Source organism: Zootoca vivipara, chromosome 1 (assembly GCF_965207765.1).
Source record: "Zootoca vivipara chromosome 1, rZooViv2.hap1.1, whole genome shotgun sequence".
NCBI lineage: Eukaryota > Metazoa > Chordata > Lepidosauria > Squamata > Lacertidae > Zootoca > Zootoca vivipara.
This window is the reverse complement of record NC_142582.1, coordinates 49,056,694-49,073,567: the sequence shown is the minus strand read 5'-3', so window position 1 is coordinate 49,073,567 and position 16,874 is coordinate 49,056,694. Positions and strand designations below refer to the sequence as shown.

Here is a 16,874-nt window from a genome sequence, read left to right as displayed (position 1 = left end):
CTCTGAGGAAGCTGATTGTGCCACTTCCTGGACTGGTCATAAGTAAGAAGGTAGGCAAGTGGGAGCTTGCTTGGACAGACTGAGATTAGTGGGGCAGTACTTGATTTATCCTAATAGATCAGCCTTCAGTGGTCCCATTGGTATCTACCTGGTCCTTTTGCCCATTCTCTCTACCCTTCCCCTGCTTGCTGTGCAAAATACCAGGAGTCTTGCAATGCTTCAATAGGGTGAGGTGAGGGGGCAGAAGAAAAGGCCTGGAGTATTTCAGCAAAAGTTGTGGCTGCTTCCTCTGCTGCTTCCTTGTTGGTTTTAAACCTATGACTCCAGTCTCCAAGTTTTAGCCTTCTAACCCTATGCAAGTCCCATGCTGTGTAGCTCTTTGTTCAGTGCTGGGTGTTTTTGAATAGTTTTTCTTTTTCTTAAAATATAAATAAAAACACATTAAACATTAAAATAGCACCAGCAGAAGTGGTAATAGTAGTAAAGAGTAGTGGCAGCATCTGGTGGAAGCAGCAGTGTTGTAAGAGAGATGGAAAGAGAGGGAGGGAGAGAAAGAGAGACACTTCTGAAAGGGGGAATGTATCTGCAGTCTGGTATCCAGACATAGAGTTTATCAGCCTGACAATACTTCATTCTTCATGTGCAAATTAAATAAACAGCCATCCCTCCCCCACTCAACTCTCCCTTGAGGCTGAGAGTGAGAGTTGGTTGGGGAAGGAAGGAAAGGAGGTCATCTGAGTAGAGGGAACTCATGTTCAAGTACCGTAACTTTCTTTTAGCAGGGAGATTTGGACTGAGATTTAGCATTGATAGTGGAAAGTGTTGGATGCACAACCTCCCCCCACCCCTTGAGGTTTTATTAAAGCTTGAACGATGCAGAGAAAATTGGTGTGTAGTTTTACTTTATCACTTAGCATAATCAAAGCGCTAGATGAATTGAACATATTTAATGCAATTTAAGCCTCCTCCCTTTGTGTTCACATACTCAGGATGATCAAAAAGCAGTTTAAAAGGATGTATTTCTCCTGCTCTTCCAAAGAAGTGCCTCCGGAGTGAAGTGGTGATTCACTTCAAAATTATCGATTGTGGGAGAAGTCCAAGTTAAGAACTCTGAAATCACCGACATAAATGAGCGTGGCACAGGGCGGGTGCTACCATAAATATGCAATTTTGTAGGAGCCTACAAAAATCTGTAACTTGGCCTGTATGGAGAATGAGCTTGGGTGTGCGACAGTCAAAGCAGACCAGCATCAGAAGAACTTTTGATGTGCAGAGTTCTCCGGGTTGGTACACTGGGGAAAGGACTGCTTGAGGGGGTACTTGAAAGAGGAAGTGTGTTAATGGTTCCCATCTGTTCTGGTAGTCCAGGGAGCTAAACAAGTGTGGGGTGACGAGGATTAGTGCAGTTCAATGAATGAAGCTGGACTTTGGTCTAGAAACTCACCTCTGCCATTGATTTATTATGAGATTAGACACAGCCAAGACCCCAAAACGTTTTTCAGACTAGAAGTATTTCCCAAAGAATAAATATTGATGGGGTTTTAAAACTTAACTAGAGCACCCTTCCCCAACCTTTCATTTGGGGCCACAGCCCAAACTAGCATGTGTGATGTTAGGGATGATGGGAGTTGCATTCCAAAGCATTCTAGAAGGCAGCAGGTTGGGGAAGGATGAGCTATAACTTCTCTGTGCAGGATGATGCATTGCGTCACTGAGGTTCTTGCTCTCTGTGGCATTGAATCAACCAGCATTCGCCCTTCCAGCTTTCCAAAGGGCCCAGGGAACGTTCACCCAAGAATGGTCCAAGTCTGTCAAAGGAGGAAATGGGCATGTAGCGTTGGATTGCTGGACGTTAAAAGGGTTTGCTGCCAAGCAGAGGGCAGCTCAGCCTTCTGAAGCTGGAGGAAGGTAGGAGAGGACACTGGAAGGAGACAGCTGGTGCCCTAATACCGGTAGTTTTACCTCAGGTGTTCCCAATTCCCTTGAGGGTGGGTGATGGAGGGAACTGGGGATTGATTTCCTTTCCATCCCGTCACAGAAGGATGCTGCCTCAGCATGACGGCCCCTCTTCCTTCCATAACCTTGGAGCCTGAGAGGAGGCAGGCTCTCCATCTCTATGTCCGGGAGAGAATTAAACTGGCTACCCTACCCATGGCCTCTTGTGGGGAAGAGACAAGAAGTAAATGGCTTGTGAGTGGTGGGATTTGGTGTGGGTGTGGTGAGACCAATATACCCCTTCATCTTGAAATTATTCAGAGCCAGGACTGTGGTCCAGTTAGCTCCTTACTGCCTACACTGACAGGCAGCAGCATGGGCATAGCCAGGATTTTTTTGGGGGGGGGGGCGCAGAACAGACATGATTGGTCAGTTAAGTATTTCTATTGCTTTTCAATGATCGGGGGCAGTTGCCCCCCTGCCCCCCCAGATACACCCATGGGCAACACGTCTCTGGGATTTCAGGGGGGGGGGTCTGTCACAGCCCTGCCCAAAGATGCTGCAGATTGAATCTTGGCTCTTTCTGTGTGTGCAAAGCTCTGCCACTGAGCTATGGCCATTTGCAGCACTTGGCTACTAAAGGATCATGGTACAGATGCTGTGAAACTATATTTGGGTGTGCCTGTGAAACTTCCATATCAGGCAACACTACCAAGGGGGTTCTGCCTGGCTGAGACTGCGAGTCAGATCTTTCAGCATCTGAGATGCATGTACTGTATTGAAGTCTTTTCTGACAAGACACAAAAAGTAAATTTTCATAACAATTCCTTTAGCAGACACTTGCCCAGATATACCCTTGGCTACATTTGTTTTCCATTTGTGGTAGCTCTTCCACAGCATCGTTTGGAAACCTGTGGTTAGGAGGAAAGAAGGGACTTCGTGTTCTTTTGTGGAAGGAAGGGCTGGTCTCTTTGAGCCAACGTGGTCTTTACACGCGGGCCCACCCAGCTCTACAATTAGTTTGCTTTTGTCTCTGAAGTATAGAAACAAAGCCTCATGCTTTGGCTGAATCGAGAGTAGCTGACCGGAGCCTCAGTCCACCAGCCATTGCAGGCAGCTAGTCACACATAACAGGTGTGCCCCCTAGATGCAGATGGGCACTACTACTATTCACATTAAAAGTTGTGCCTAACCAGTTCAGTAGGACAACTGGGATATGATACAGATGGGATTGTGCATCTAGATGTGTGTTCAGTGCACATGGAAGTCTGGATGATATCCAAATAGCAACGGAGCTGATGGGATGTCTGTGCACCCTTTCCCTCTTAATACACACAGTGGGATTTCCCACCTTTACCTTGTGCCATTGTAGGTAGGGTTGAAATTTTGCGCAGATGAATTTTTCAATTTTTTTCAAAATTTCAAAACATTTCAAAATTTATATGCATGTTAAATATTTACTCTTTCATTTTTTTCCCTCTTAAAAAATGTGACTCGCACATACTCCCCCTCAAAAAACAAACAAAAAAAACCCTCCACAAATGAAATACAGTTTGTACAGTCCTTAATTCAAGTAGCATCATGGTGAGAAAAGCTAGGAAAATATAAATGTGAATGTTGGCAAATTAATTTGAGCTTGGAGAAATCCACACAAGAATTTCCCCCTCTTCTTCCCCCTCCCCCTGCATTGCTTCACTTCTAACTATATCCAGGCATCTCACTAAAATGGCTCGCTGTCTGACAGATGCTTTTAGAGTATCCCAGAGCCTACTTGCCAGTAGGTAGAATGTTGCTGCAACCTAAGTGTCTGAAATAAAAGCTAGCAGGGTTCTTCCTTCAGTCGCTGTCCCTAGGATGTTTGAGCCAACATCTGACCCAGAATTTGCTTTGCTGGTGGATTAGCAACAGAGACTGGCACCCAGTGGTGCAGTGAAGAAATGAACCTTTAAAGTAATAATCCTTAGTCTGAGGCCCCATCTGCACTACACATTTAAAACAGTGTAATACTACTTTAACAGTCACTGCTTTCCCCGAAGAATCTTGGGAACTGTAGTTTGTTGAGGGTACTGAGAGTTGTAGGAAACCGCTGTTCCCTTAACAGAGGTACAGATACCTGAATGGTTTACCAATCAATCCCTATTCCCAGGGAACTTTCAGGATTGTATCCCAGTGAAGGAAATAGGTGTCTCTTAACAGCTCTCCATATCCTTAACAAACTACACTTCCCAGAATTATTTGTTAAAGTGGTATAATAGTGCTTTAAACATGTGGTGCAGATGTGGTCTAAGAACCAAAGGCTGCCTCCAGGGGATCAGAATTTTGCAGCGGAAATTCAAGCACATGTGAAAAATTTAGGTTTGCGCAATGGTGCAGCAAACACATATTTATTTATTTTTTAAAACAGACATTTCGCGGTTTGGAAAGCGATGGGCAAATGCACTGGGAAGTGTGGGTTGAATAAACAACAAATGGGAAGATGTGTAACCTTCATACAAGCAAAAACAGAACGAATGCTCAAGAAAGACAGGACAAAGTGGAAAACAAATCGGGATGAATGCTCAATGAGCAGCTTGTCTGGAGGAGCCCAAAGTTGATGCAGGAGGGAGATCCATGTACCTTCCCTATTCACATATGGGGACGGATCCGGTTTTTCACAATAAAATGTGACACGTAATGGGTGAAGGGAGTTGAACCTTCCCCTACTATACCTCTCCTCACCCTGTGGCTTTGAGTGCTTCTCTCCCCAATGTGTCCCTTTTCAAGTGCTGAAGCTGGACTGGGAGAAAAATGCCTGAGCAGTAGAGTGTGAGAGGGTGTGTAGGTAGGAGGGAGCAATTGGCTCCCCACACTTGTGTGCCCCTTTTGATGTTAGCATTAGTCTCACCTGCATTTTATTCGTGAAGGGGGAGGCATGTGAAGGATCAGCCACCTCACCCCATCTAGTTTGCCCTCCCCCCAGCTTTTCTCCAATCACAGGGAAGCAGTTTTGCTCCAGTTTAAGGATATGCTTTATACATTGGCTGGTGCTTGCTGATGTTGGATCCTAGAAGCCCTTAAAAACTATCTCATTTATTTGATTTTGAATGATATTTATGAGTAGCCATTCAGCTGAAGTACCCAGAGCAGCATACATCGAACCATAAGAAGACATGATAATTAAAAGCCTTCAATAAAACCAAAGAGCAGCGAAACATTACATGGCATAATGTTTCAAAACCGGCTGGCTGCTTGGAGCTGTTCCATATGTCACATTTTGCACTCCCAGATATAAAACACAAATTCATAGTGTCATTTTTTTTTAAAAAAAAATATTGAGCTCAAGAGTGCAAAATGCAAAAAGGACTGTATTGGCCCAAATATAAGCCGCACCAGAATATAAGCCACTCCCTTAAAATTGGAGGGGGGGGGGAGAATTCCGAAAGGCAATCGCCCTATGAAGCGCAACCACACAACAAGGAACACACACACACAAGGCTTGCCCAGGGAGGGTGGGGGGGAATCAAAAGGGGGTCAACAAGCACCCATCCCATTTGAGGTAGAAAAATAATTTGGAGTAGAAATGATATGCAGTTGAAAAAGAAAACTAAGGAAGGGGGGGGAGAGGGAAGTCATGGGATTCGGAGAATCCCATTTTATAGATTTGATAATGCTTTACGTATAACTTTCTTTGTTTATGGATGTTACTGCATTTGTTACTGTCTGGTTTTTTTTAATTATAAATTTTGTTACTTTTGTTGAAATTCTTAATAAAAATACAGTGGTACCTCGGGTTAAGAACTTAATTCATTCTGGAGGTCTGTTCTTAACCTGAAACTGTTCTTAACCTGAGGTACCACTTTAGCTAAAGGGGCCTCCGCCGCGCGATTTCTGTTCTCATCCTGAAGCAAAGTTCTTAACCCGAGGTACTATTTCTGGGTTAGCAGAGTCTGTAAACTGAAGTGTCTGTAACCCGAGGTACCACTGTACTATTAAACCCCCCAAAACAAGCACCTGTCCCAAACAAGCACACTCTCACCACCGAAGCCCACACTGTCATCCTAGTACAGTAACTGGAAGACGCTCGCTGCCCAGCTATAAAGGAACCGCCTCACAGCTGATCCGTGATTGCAGTGTGTAGGACACCGCTGCCGCGTAGGAGAAACCTTGCGTGGGCAGCAGCCTCTGCTCAGATTGGGGGAATGCCGCCTCACAGGTGATAGGCTTCTGCGGCATGCCCAGAACCCGTGTGGTCCTGAGCACTGCAGCCAAGCTCCAACAACGCCGCTGCCGCAGACCAGCTGAATGGCTCCCCGCAACAGCGCGCCACCTCACAGCCGATCAAAAAGCCAATTTTTGTAAGGTTGCGATTATAAGCCACACTTTAACATTTCACGGTCGGAATTTGAAAAAAAAAAAGTGTGGCTTATATTTGGGCCAATGTGGTAGTTAGGGGATGAAAATGTTTATTGGGCCTCACACATAGGGTAAAAACTATCATTACACACTTGGGGTCCTTTGCTTGTTTCCTTCATGTGTGGACAGTGTGTTTCTTTGTGCAAAATGAGATGTGTGACGTGCTGTTTAGATCTCCCATGTCATCCAGTTGCTAGAACTGTAATTCTGTGGATTTCCTGGCTGGCAGAAAGGAGTTTGTCCCTGGACATGTGGAGAATTCCCTTTATTATCAAGGAGCTGCCATATTGGCTTCATTACTCCCCCTCTGGGCTTAGGTTTCTCCAGCCACTCTTGGCGGCTTCCAACAGAAGGTTAAAAATACATTAAAACATCAGTCATTAAAAAACTTCCCTAAACAGGTCTGCTTTCAGATGTCTTCTAAATGTCATATACAGTGGTACCTCTACTTATGAATAACTCTACTTACGAATGTTTCTACTTACGAATGGAGCTCTGTCCGCCATCTTGGATGCGGTTTAGATAGGATTTTTTCTACTTATGAATTTTTAGATAGGGTTGCTTCGACTTACGAATTTTTTCTCCCAATGCATTCCTATGGGATTCGATTTTCTACTTACAAATGTGTGTTCGGAACACATTAAATTCGTAACTAGAGGTACCACTGTAGTTTATTTCTTTGACATCTGATGGGAGGACATTCCACAGGGTGGGTGCCACTACTGAGAAGGCCCTCTGCCTCGTTCCCTGTAACTTGGCATCTCACAGTGAGGGTACCTCCAGAAGGCCCTCACCGCTGGACCTCAGTGTCCGGGTTGAACGATGCGGGTGGAGACGCTCCTTCAGGTATACAGGACCGAGGCAATTTAGGGCTTTAAAGGTCAGCACCAACACTTTGAATTGTGCTCGGAAACATACTGGAAGCCAATGTAGGTCTTTCACTAGTATCTTGGCAGAACTGCTTTGCTTTCTCTGGAGAGATTTTGTTACTGCTTGGGTAGTTGCTGCAAGAATGACAACATGCATTAGATGAGGTGGATGGGCTCTCCTTGGTGATAAAAGTAGGGACTCCACAAACTCTGCATAGTAATTTCTTAATCCATTCACTGGTTTCGAAATGGAGAACTCTTTTACTTCTTTTAACAGTGCTGTTGCTCTTTCCTTTCCTCCCTGCAGCCTGAGGACCTTGAAGCATCCGCAACCCACACCTTCAAAGTGAAGAGCTTCAAGAAAGTGAAACCATGTGGGATATGTCGTCAGGCTATTACCCGGGAGGGTAGCACCTGCCGAGGTGAGTGAGGCTGGGTGTGGAAAGGTTGGAATGGGAAATATGGCTAATTTGTTGGGTGGGGAAGGAGAGCTGATTCAGTTTGGTGAACAAACTGTATAACGGCACTGGCCAAAATATGTAGCACCCTGGACAATCTTTGCCATGCTCAGCCAAATGAAGAAGCAGTGTCCAAGAGTATAGTCTGAACACAGGTGAGGTTACCACCTTGCTGAAATGAAGCACATCTAGATCTGGGTCCATGCTTCCTGGGAAAAAGGTGGGATATAAATCTGAGATAGAGAGATAAATTTTAAGCTATAGCAAGGAGCAGTGCCAGTGTGAGAGCCAGTGTGGTGTAGTGGTTAAGAGCAGTAGACTTGTAATCTGGGGAACCGGGTTCGTGTCTCCGCTCCTCCACATGCAGCTGCTGGGTGACCTTGGGCTAGTCACACTTCTCTGAAGTCTCTCAGCCCCACCCACCTCACAGGGTGTCTGTTGTGGGGGAGGAGGGGAAAGGAGATTGTTAGCCGCTTTGAGACTCCTTCAGGTAGTGATAAAGCGGGATATCAAATCCAAACTCCTCCTCCTCCTCCTCCTCCTCCTCCTCCTCCTCCTCCTCCTCCTCCTCCTCCTCCTCCTCCTCCTCTTCTTCTTCTTCTTCTTCTTCTTCTTCTTCTTCTTCTTCTTCTTCTTCTTCTTCTTCTTCTTCTTCTTCTCCCCATTTTAGAAGTGTGGGGAGGAGGGACCATGTGGAAGTTCTAGAGCTCCAATAGATGTCTACAGATGACTGTTCAATCAATGATGAGCTTCTAACTTACTACCATGTGCATGTAACCATGTCAGTTACACATTCTGTCTGTATCTGACCATGCAACAGAGTAGACACTCATAGATATATGGGAGAGCATAGGCACGCTGAAATTCACTATGTGGCTAAACACTATAAGTGTCCTGCGTCCATATGGCAATACTGCAGTAAGTTTACACGGGGTGATTGTGAAGTAAATAGTCATTTTGTAGCCCCTGTGGGTCATTTGGAAGCCAGCAGGGAGGCGGGAGCAGAGGTGAAATGATGCAGATGCTGTTTACCATAACGCTTCATGGTGTTGCCAAGACTTCCTAGGTCTTCTCAATGGTATTTCAGTGACTGTAGTTTTGCAGTTGGCCACAGGATGTCACACTTAGCATCTACTGTACTACCTTTTCATTCCATGGTAGCTTTGTGTGAATGAAATGGAATCATTGCTTGGTGCAGTTAATTACCTGCATTCAGTTGTGGCAGGAAAGGTGCCAGAAGGGGTATGTTGGTGACTTTCATAGCACTCCATTCAATTTCCTTACCAGGAAGGTTTGGATATGGTGTGAATGTGGTGCATAATTCACTTCTGGTAATTGGCAAATTAACCTGAAAGGCACAACTAGGAATCTAAAAGCACAGTCCGGGGGACCATATGCTATCAGGTCTGTGAACAGCACAAGCACAACTGTAGAAAAATGGGTCCAGAATCATCTACAGACATTCAGGAGCTTTGGCACTTACACCAATTGATTGGATGGATACATGATGAGACTCAGTAGTTCATTCATTCGTTCATTCTTTCATTTTATTTGTTTGCCACTTTTCCACAAAAAACCCCTCTGTACTTAGCAGCCTGCAACAAAGAAACAGAGTTGCATTTCAAATGAACACTATAAAAACATTTCCATAATAACATAGCAAAAATTATAACAGTAACAATTTCCTAATAACATAACAAAACAATACAATACCATAGTGACAATTTCATAATAACATAGCAAAACAAAAATACAATAACATACAAAACCCCCACATTTCAATACTATAAATATAACAAGATTACTTAAACAACATGCAGCATCCAGTAGCAAATATAACAAGGGAGATTCACAGTTTCATTTTAGTCCTGGAAACACCCCCTCCATGATGTTTCTCCCATATGAACTTTCTGAACCCCATAGGAAAACTTTGCCATGCCAAGCAATCACGGAATGTGGGAAATGGGTTTCTGAGGTGGAAGTGATCCAGCATGCTAGCTGCACATGGTAGGAATTAAAAATGAACATAAACAACACACAGTGGGCTTAAACATGTGGTAGATGTAATGTCTAGACCAGACTTGGACACTTTTGAAGAGGAAGGAGTGCGATCTTTAGCAAAATGTATAGAAATATGGGCTTCCCTGATACCTATGGATTTTACTATAACACCACAATTCACAAAGCATTTACTCATCTGGGTGCTCTGTGTGACCTCTAACATATTTTGAAAAGATCCCTAACCCCTTTGCTAGCCCACACATGTGCCATGTGTTCATGTGAACCCCAGGATTTGCTGAACTGGTGTGACATGGAGTATGGGCTTTGTAAATAGGGTAAGCACTTAAGAATGTGATGGGTTGCCTTCATAAGTAATAGATTTTCATGTTTCAGTGTTGCATTTATAATGATTTGGTATTAGGTCCTCATCTGCTGCCAGTGACTTCAGCTTTTATCATGCCCAATAGATAGAAGAACATGCTTTGGAATTCTGTAGTCATGACCCCAAAAAGAATTATTGCAGGCAACTCCTGTAGCTGCAGGTTTAAGCACTTGTAGCCTGTTTGTACCCCTGGCTGTTCCTTGAGAGTTTTGCAGCTTAGTACAGAGAGTGGTGACAATATCCACGTGCAAAGTCACAGTTTGCTGGTAGGGTATTTCCTTCAGAGCCATGTTATCTATTGCAAAAAAGATGGCAAAAGAGGAAACACGAGTGATTCATGCTCCTTCCTCACCTGTGCTTTGATTTGGGAAGTGGGACTATCCGATCTCATGTGCAATGCATGAGATCCACAAGTCCCACCCAGAAAATAATTGCAAGACGCACCCATGTTCTGCTTCCTTGTAACATGTGGACCAGCCCTTATGGTACAAGAGGGGGGCACCCACTCTTAGTCTTGTGACCCAAACATAACATCTGAGTGAGTCAACTGTCGATGGAAGCAGAGCTGCAAAAAGCAGCTCCTTGTGGGCTTTACATGCTTAGGGGACTGCTGGAGAACAAGTTTTTCCATGACCCCTGGAGTAGAGGATGAAGTGCTGTCTGTGGTAGCAGTGAAGTGGACTCTTTGGATTTCAAACACAGGGGAACATGGGTTGGGCTGGGGAAGGAAGCAGCATAGTTCAAGGTGGCAGGTGAGTGGCAAGAAGCAGAGGATGGAGTGCAGTGGCAGGACATGCTGGTTGCCTGGTTGGTTGTTGGGAAGGGGGGGAACCCATTTCATGTCAGGTGTGGGGAACCCATTTCATCCTGAGGGCTGCCTTCCTTTCTGGGTATCCTTCTGAAGGCCAGATGCCAGTGGTGAGCAGAGCTAGAGGTAAAAGTGGGCGGTGCAATGAATGTGCATTTTTGTTGGCACCTTTCTGCCTCATAAGACAATGGGCTGCCCCTCTGGGGATGAAGTCAAACTGCTGGAGAATCACAGTGCCTGCTGTGGCTGCAGAGACAGGTAACTCGTAGCTGCTGTCTTCCAGGTTGTTTTTGCTGCGTTAGCAGCACCTGAGTGACCTTCCCAGGGGCAGCCAGTTGAAGACGCTTCCTGGGGTGTGGCTGCTGTCCCATGCTGATAGCTTCTAGGAGTCACAGGTGATAGTTAAGTCCAGGACGGGGACCAAAGGTGGACAAACTACCCCAGAAGGAACACAGTGTGTCCCCCACCAGAGGTACTATCCCTCCCCTAACGCTCCGCACACTCCTTTCTTTGTATAATAAGCTCTTTTCTCTCTCATATCCCTTTCTTTCCCCCATCCAGGAAAACAAGAGGCATTATCAAATTTCAGGGACACATTCTAGTCAGGCAGAACATTTTGGGCAGGAAGCAAGACCTGCTAGAGATGTGGCTTGGGGAGAGATCCAAGGGCCAGACAGAGAGGCCTGGAGGGCCATATCTGCCCCTAGAGCCTGGAGTTTCCCATCCCTGCCATAGGCTAATTCTCACTCTTAATAATTCACTACAGCTCTTTTAACATTTACTGCTTCTGTTTTTAACACTCTTTCAAGAACAAGTATGTGATACCCCCTAGCCTTCACCGGGGCTCTCATACAGTCCAGGCTAACTATACAAGTTGGAACACATCACACAGATTTAAAATAGAAGCAATGAATGTTAAAGATCTGGCAGCACTTTCTAGGAAAGAGCTGGGATGTGAATTAACCTACTGTGTTTCATCAAACACACACACACACACACACACACACACACACACACACCATCGTATTTAGTAGCCCCTTAAAATAAACATCCCTTCCAGAGCACACTTTAATTATATTTGCTTAGGATGTTGCTGCCATGTTTGAAATGCTAATTGAGTGAACACTGACAGCACACAATTCTTCTCCCCCGCCTTCCCCACCTTCTGGCGCCTGCTCTTGACTGATTTTTAGCCCAAATCAGGATCTGTGTGCGCCCCACAAAGGGAGCTTTCCAGCTAAATGTACTGTATTCTCTGTTTTTGCTCCATGTGCAAAAACACGCAAGATGTAAAGCATCTTGGTTCACAGCTGCAGTCCGTGTTCATATTGGAGGCACGACTCCTTAACACCAAAGCCCTCCCCCTCCCCATGCTCTGTCAAACCCCCAACCCAGGTCAATTTTGAAAAATAAAAAGCTTCCTTTCACCAAGTAAGACAAGGAGAGATTTTCCTGCAAGCTTGGAAAGAGCTGAGATGGGCACCTGGGGTTTATTATTATAAAGGTTTGGGAGAAAATGTTTAGGGAAATAGCCCACCTGCTTCAGATGGAACAGTTCCCTCCTCTGTTGGGAGGCCTCCTGCACATAACACATAACTTAAAACATTAGGTGGGATAAGAATTGACTCACACCCGAGGCCCTGCCACCCTTTGGCTTTAGTAGAAGAGTCTGCTTTTTATAGTTTTAACTTGTTTATTTATTTAACTGTTTTTTATATAGTACAGGGCTCATAACATTCATGCTGCATTCAGCTTGCGAGTGGTTCACCATCGCGTAGCCTTTGACTTTGCACCCTCTCCAAACCTTCTGAAAGTGAGCTGAGCGATAGCGTGCAAAATCAGGCCTGCCACTTTGTGATGAATCACTTCCACAACTTGTCCAGGTTTTGAACACAGGGTGGTTGTGTGAACTGCCCCTTGGTGGTCTCTGTGGAGGGCAGAGCAAGCAGTGCGTTTCAGTTTAGTAACTCTTCAAAAAATAACCAGAGTCTAAGGTGGAATTGATGCTTTTGAATTTTGGTGCTGGAGGAGACTCTTGAGAGTCCCATGGACTGCAAGAAGATCAAACCTATCCATTCTGAAGGAAATCAGCCCCGAGTGCTCACTGGAAGGACAGATCCTGAAGCTGAGGCTACAATACTTTGGCCACTTCATGAGAAGAGAAGACTCCCTGGAAAAGACCCTGATGTTGGGAAAGATGGAGGGCACAAGGAGAAGGGGACGACAGAGGACGAGATGGCTGGACAGTGTTCTCGAAGCTACAAACATGAGTTTGACCAAACTGCGGGAGGCAGTGGAAGACAGGAGTGCCTGGCGTGCTCTGGTCCATGGGGTCACGAAGAGTCGGACACGACTAAACGACTAAACAACAACAAGGTGGAAAAGAGAAAAAAACTTGGAGGCATTCATTCAAGCCACCACAAGTTACAGGTTTAGCTAAAGGTAGCTCTGATTGTTTCCTATTGCTCTATAACTGTTTAGTACTCCTGCACTCTCAGCCAGAATGGCTTTTGTTGCTGGTAGAAGGATGGTCTCTGGGAGGGGAAGGATTTTTCTGCACAAATAACAAGGATGAGTAAAGTTGAGCAGAAGGTTACTGCAGGAATGGGAGGTCATTACCTTCCCGTCTTGCATGTGACTCAGAAGAGCGCACATGTGCCGGAAGGAATAGGATGGCCCACTGCAGACCCCAGCAGCTCACGCTGTCAGTCTGACACAGCTGATACAGATCAGGTGGAAGTCACTGGGCAGTGAGTTGTGTTCATATGTTCAGCCAAGTTCTTTTTATCGGACCTGGTCAGGTGCACAGTTCTCTTTCCGATGTCTCAGACAAGGAGGAAATGCTTATTGAGACTTCAACAATGCCCGCTTCCTGTGTTCCCTCAGGCAGGAAACAAGCGCAGCAGCAGAGAATGCCTGAGGGCTGATTAAGCCACCAGTCTTTGCTTGGAAATCTGGGCTGATTCGGGCTTCTCTCCCTCTGTTGCATGGCATTTGCACGTCCTACCCTTGCTGCAGTGTGGAAGGGAGCAGCCACAGCCCTTCTTGCATCTAAACAGGAAGCCCCAAAGAAGGCTCTTCAATGTTTTAACCTAATGGCATGTTTGCTGCAGAACGTCTAGCTGAAATTGTATATTCTGACCATGCATGTGTGCATGTACATGTAGTCTGGCTTGTTCTGCAAACCAAAATTTCAGTGGCACATCGATTGAATTAGAAGTATGTGGGAGAGCATGAGTGGGCTCCACCAGGGGTCCCCACTTGCTACTTTGTGAGCTTCTGTTTGTGCTTCTTTTCTGAGCATGAGCAGTAGGAAGCCTTTACCTCCTGAGATAAATAAAGCCTCTGACAGTTCTGCTGTTCCAGAGGGGCAGAGAAGAGGGCTGAAGTTGGGAGAGGAGGAGGAGGAAGATGATGGGAGCTTTCAGGAGAAGTCCATCTTAGTCCAGCAGCTGGAAGTTTAAGAGAAAGCTCCAGAAGCAGGCACACAAAACTTAAAGAGGTTGTCTTCTCCAGCTTTTGTTAACTCTCCAGAAGCAACCAATCTGAAAACACTGGTGGAGAAGGTGGCTAGTCTGCCTCACTTTTTAAGTAACTGGATTGCGCAGAAGTCCTATTATTTTTGTGTCGCATTGATGTGTACGTTTGCGACTTTATAAGCCATGGTTTACTGAAGCTAGGCACAAGTTTTGCCCTTCCCATCTCTTTCTCTGTGCTGTGCCACCTTTTGTTTTGTTTTGGTTTGCGCAACCTTTAATGTTGCTCACCCTCCACCTTTGCTAGCAAAGTCACCTGAGCTCACATTTAACAAAGGGGGAAGCTGAAGGGCAATGACTTGTCCCACCAAGGATTGGCTCATACATGAGCGTGCACCACTCATATTTCTCAACATGTGGATGAATGTATAAATGGATCCCATGGATGAGTGTCTTGAGATAGTTTGAGAGAGTATGGAAGTTCCATTTGTGGTCTTGGATGTGAGCTGACTCACTGAGACATGCTAGTCATCACTTGATGGTGCAGCTATTAAATTAGGAACATGGATATAGGAACTGAATTCTTCTAAAAGCTGAAACCCAGTATTTTGCCTGCTAAACAACACCGATTTCCTGTAACTTGCCTATTTATGCGTCAGCATCTCATATGACCCGAAACAGCACTTGCTGCTTCCTGTTCTGCTGGAGAGCTAATAGCTGCTGGTTTTATTTGCAAACATTTCTTGGTCATTAGGTGCATTACAAGCGACTGGACTGTATCAGAAATGAGAGCTTAATTTGGGTAAAATATTAACAAATACAAGTGTTTCTGGAGAAGTTCTCAGATGCTTGTAATTCCAGAGTGCTTTTCTCTACTCCCAGGAGGCCATTACTGTCCATTTGCAGATAAGAATGGTAAAGCTTTATGCCAGCTAAAAATGCTGTAGAAAAACAATTAAAATTAAACAAGAATAAATGGAATTCGAGAGGAATGGAACTGCTTCTCCTCTGGCTTTAAGGACTCTGGCACTTCTGGGAATTTGGATTACCTCTTGGCAGTTCTTCAGCAATTCAGGTTCTGTGAAGCTTTCAATGTGCTTCCCTTTGAGTGGCTCTTGGGTAGCTTGGAGAAAGAGAGAAGCTATAATATTGCAGTGGAAACAGGATAGCCCTTATCTGACTCTTTCTGCAGTGCCACTGGCAGCTGCTAAATGGGGTCTGTTCCCTCCTCCCGCTCCTAACCAAAGTTAGGAGAATCTGGAGATAATGGCCAGATTCTCAGGATGAGCATGAAGAACAGGACATATGGAACAGCTCTCTGACCCCACCCGCAATGCAGTGCCATTTTAAGTGGCCACCCAAACACTGTGTGCCAGGCTAGAGGTGGTGCCATGGTTGCATCTTATCATAACACAGTTCCAGTCATTATCACGCCATTGCCATGCTCCACTAAATTGTATGGCTGGAAAGGACCCAAAAGTCATCTAGTTCAGAAGGCAGCACTTGACGCAATTGTATTTGTTTGCTTGTTCAATGTATATCCTGCACCTTCAACCACTAGGGTTGATGCCCAATAATGCATACAGCAGCAACAATTAAATCTGCAAACATATAATTAATTGCCAGTAAAAACAAAGCAGTACAAATAGTAGCAAATGCTTAATAATGGCAGTCATAAATTCGACCCTACTGCTTGCAGTTGGAAAAAACCAGATAGGATCAAGCACAGCACTAAGGTGTCTAATTTTTTATTTTCCCAGATCTCATTCACTGAGCCCTCACTCAATTAAGCACCTTTTCCCCAACCTGATCTTTTTGAGTTGGAGTAGTTTGCAAGCAATTGTGCAATGGCAACCTTCTTCTGATGAAAAACTGCTGGTCTTGCAGTTGTAGGCAGGCACATGATGATGTGCTTGGCAGATCCACCTCTGAGTGATGTAGTGCATGCTTCAGCACTGCTGCACTTTCTAGGCAATAGGTTGGTGCACAGCACCAGCAGAGGCTACAGCACGGGCTCTGGGCTTCATTGTCCTCATAGTGCATTGTGTTACAGCTTTATGGGTAGCCCTGAGATCCTGCATGCTGCTTGGCTGGTGGGTTGTCTTGGTGTCATTTGGTTTTGGCATATTTGTGGACTGCCTTGGGTGACCTCTTTCAGAAAGACCGTATAAAAATGTTAAAACTAAATAGCTTTCTGTTGTGAACCTTCCTGTTCATTTCCAGTTGCAACTGGCCAATTATGCACCTATTTATTAATCAAAACAGAATTATACGCCTATTAACATGCCTCTCAAAATAAATAAATAAACTCCCTTGAATTATGCTGGCCTGAAGACCATAACAGTCCAGAAGAAGAAAAAAGCTTGATGGTTTGCATAATTCTAGTTATGATGGTCATATTACTCTGTCATGAAACCTGGAAATATTAAGCTGGTTGTGTTGACAACTGAGGTATTTGAGAAAAATTGAATGCTGGGGGCTTGGCTATAAGCCTTTACAAAGGAATTCTGTGAAAATTCCTCAATTCTTGTGGGGATAGGTGTGTGTGTGTGT

At 44.9% G+C, this 16,874-nt stretch overlaps 1 protein-coding gene across 15 annotated transcripts in view; it reads left to right on the top strand.

Moving 5' to 3' along the window:
• Window positions 1–16,874, top strand: part of TNS1 (tensin 1) — a 310,381-nt gene that overhangs the window by 91,037 nt on the left and 202,470 nt on the right. For all 15 annotated transcript variants that reach the window (XM_088662779.1, XM_088662729.1, XM_088662773.1 and 12 more), the window contains exon 2: window positions 7,504–7,618. In XM_088662779.1, the coding sequence (XP_088518905.1) occupies window positions 7,504–7,618 (115 nt within the window). The remainder of the gene's footprint in view (window positions 1–7,503; window positions 7,619–16,874) is intronic.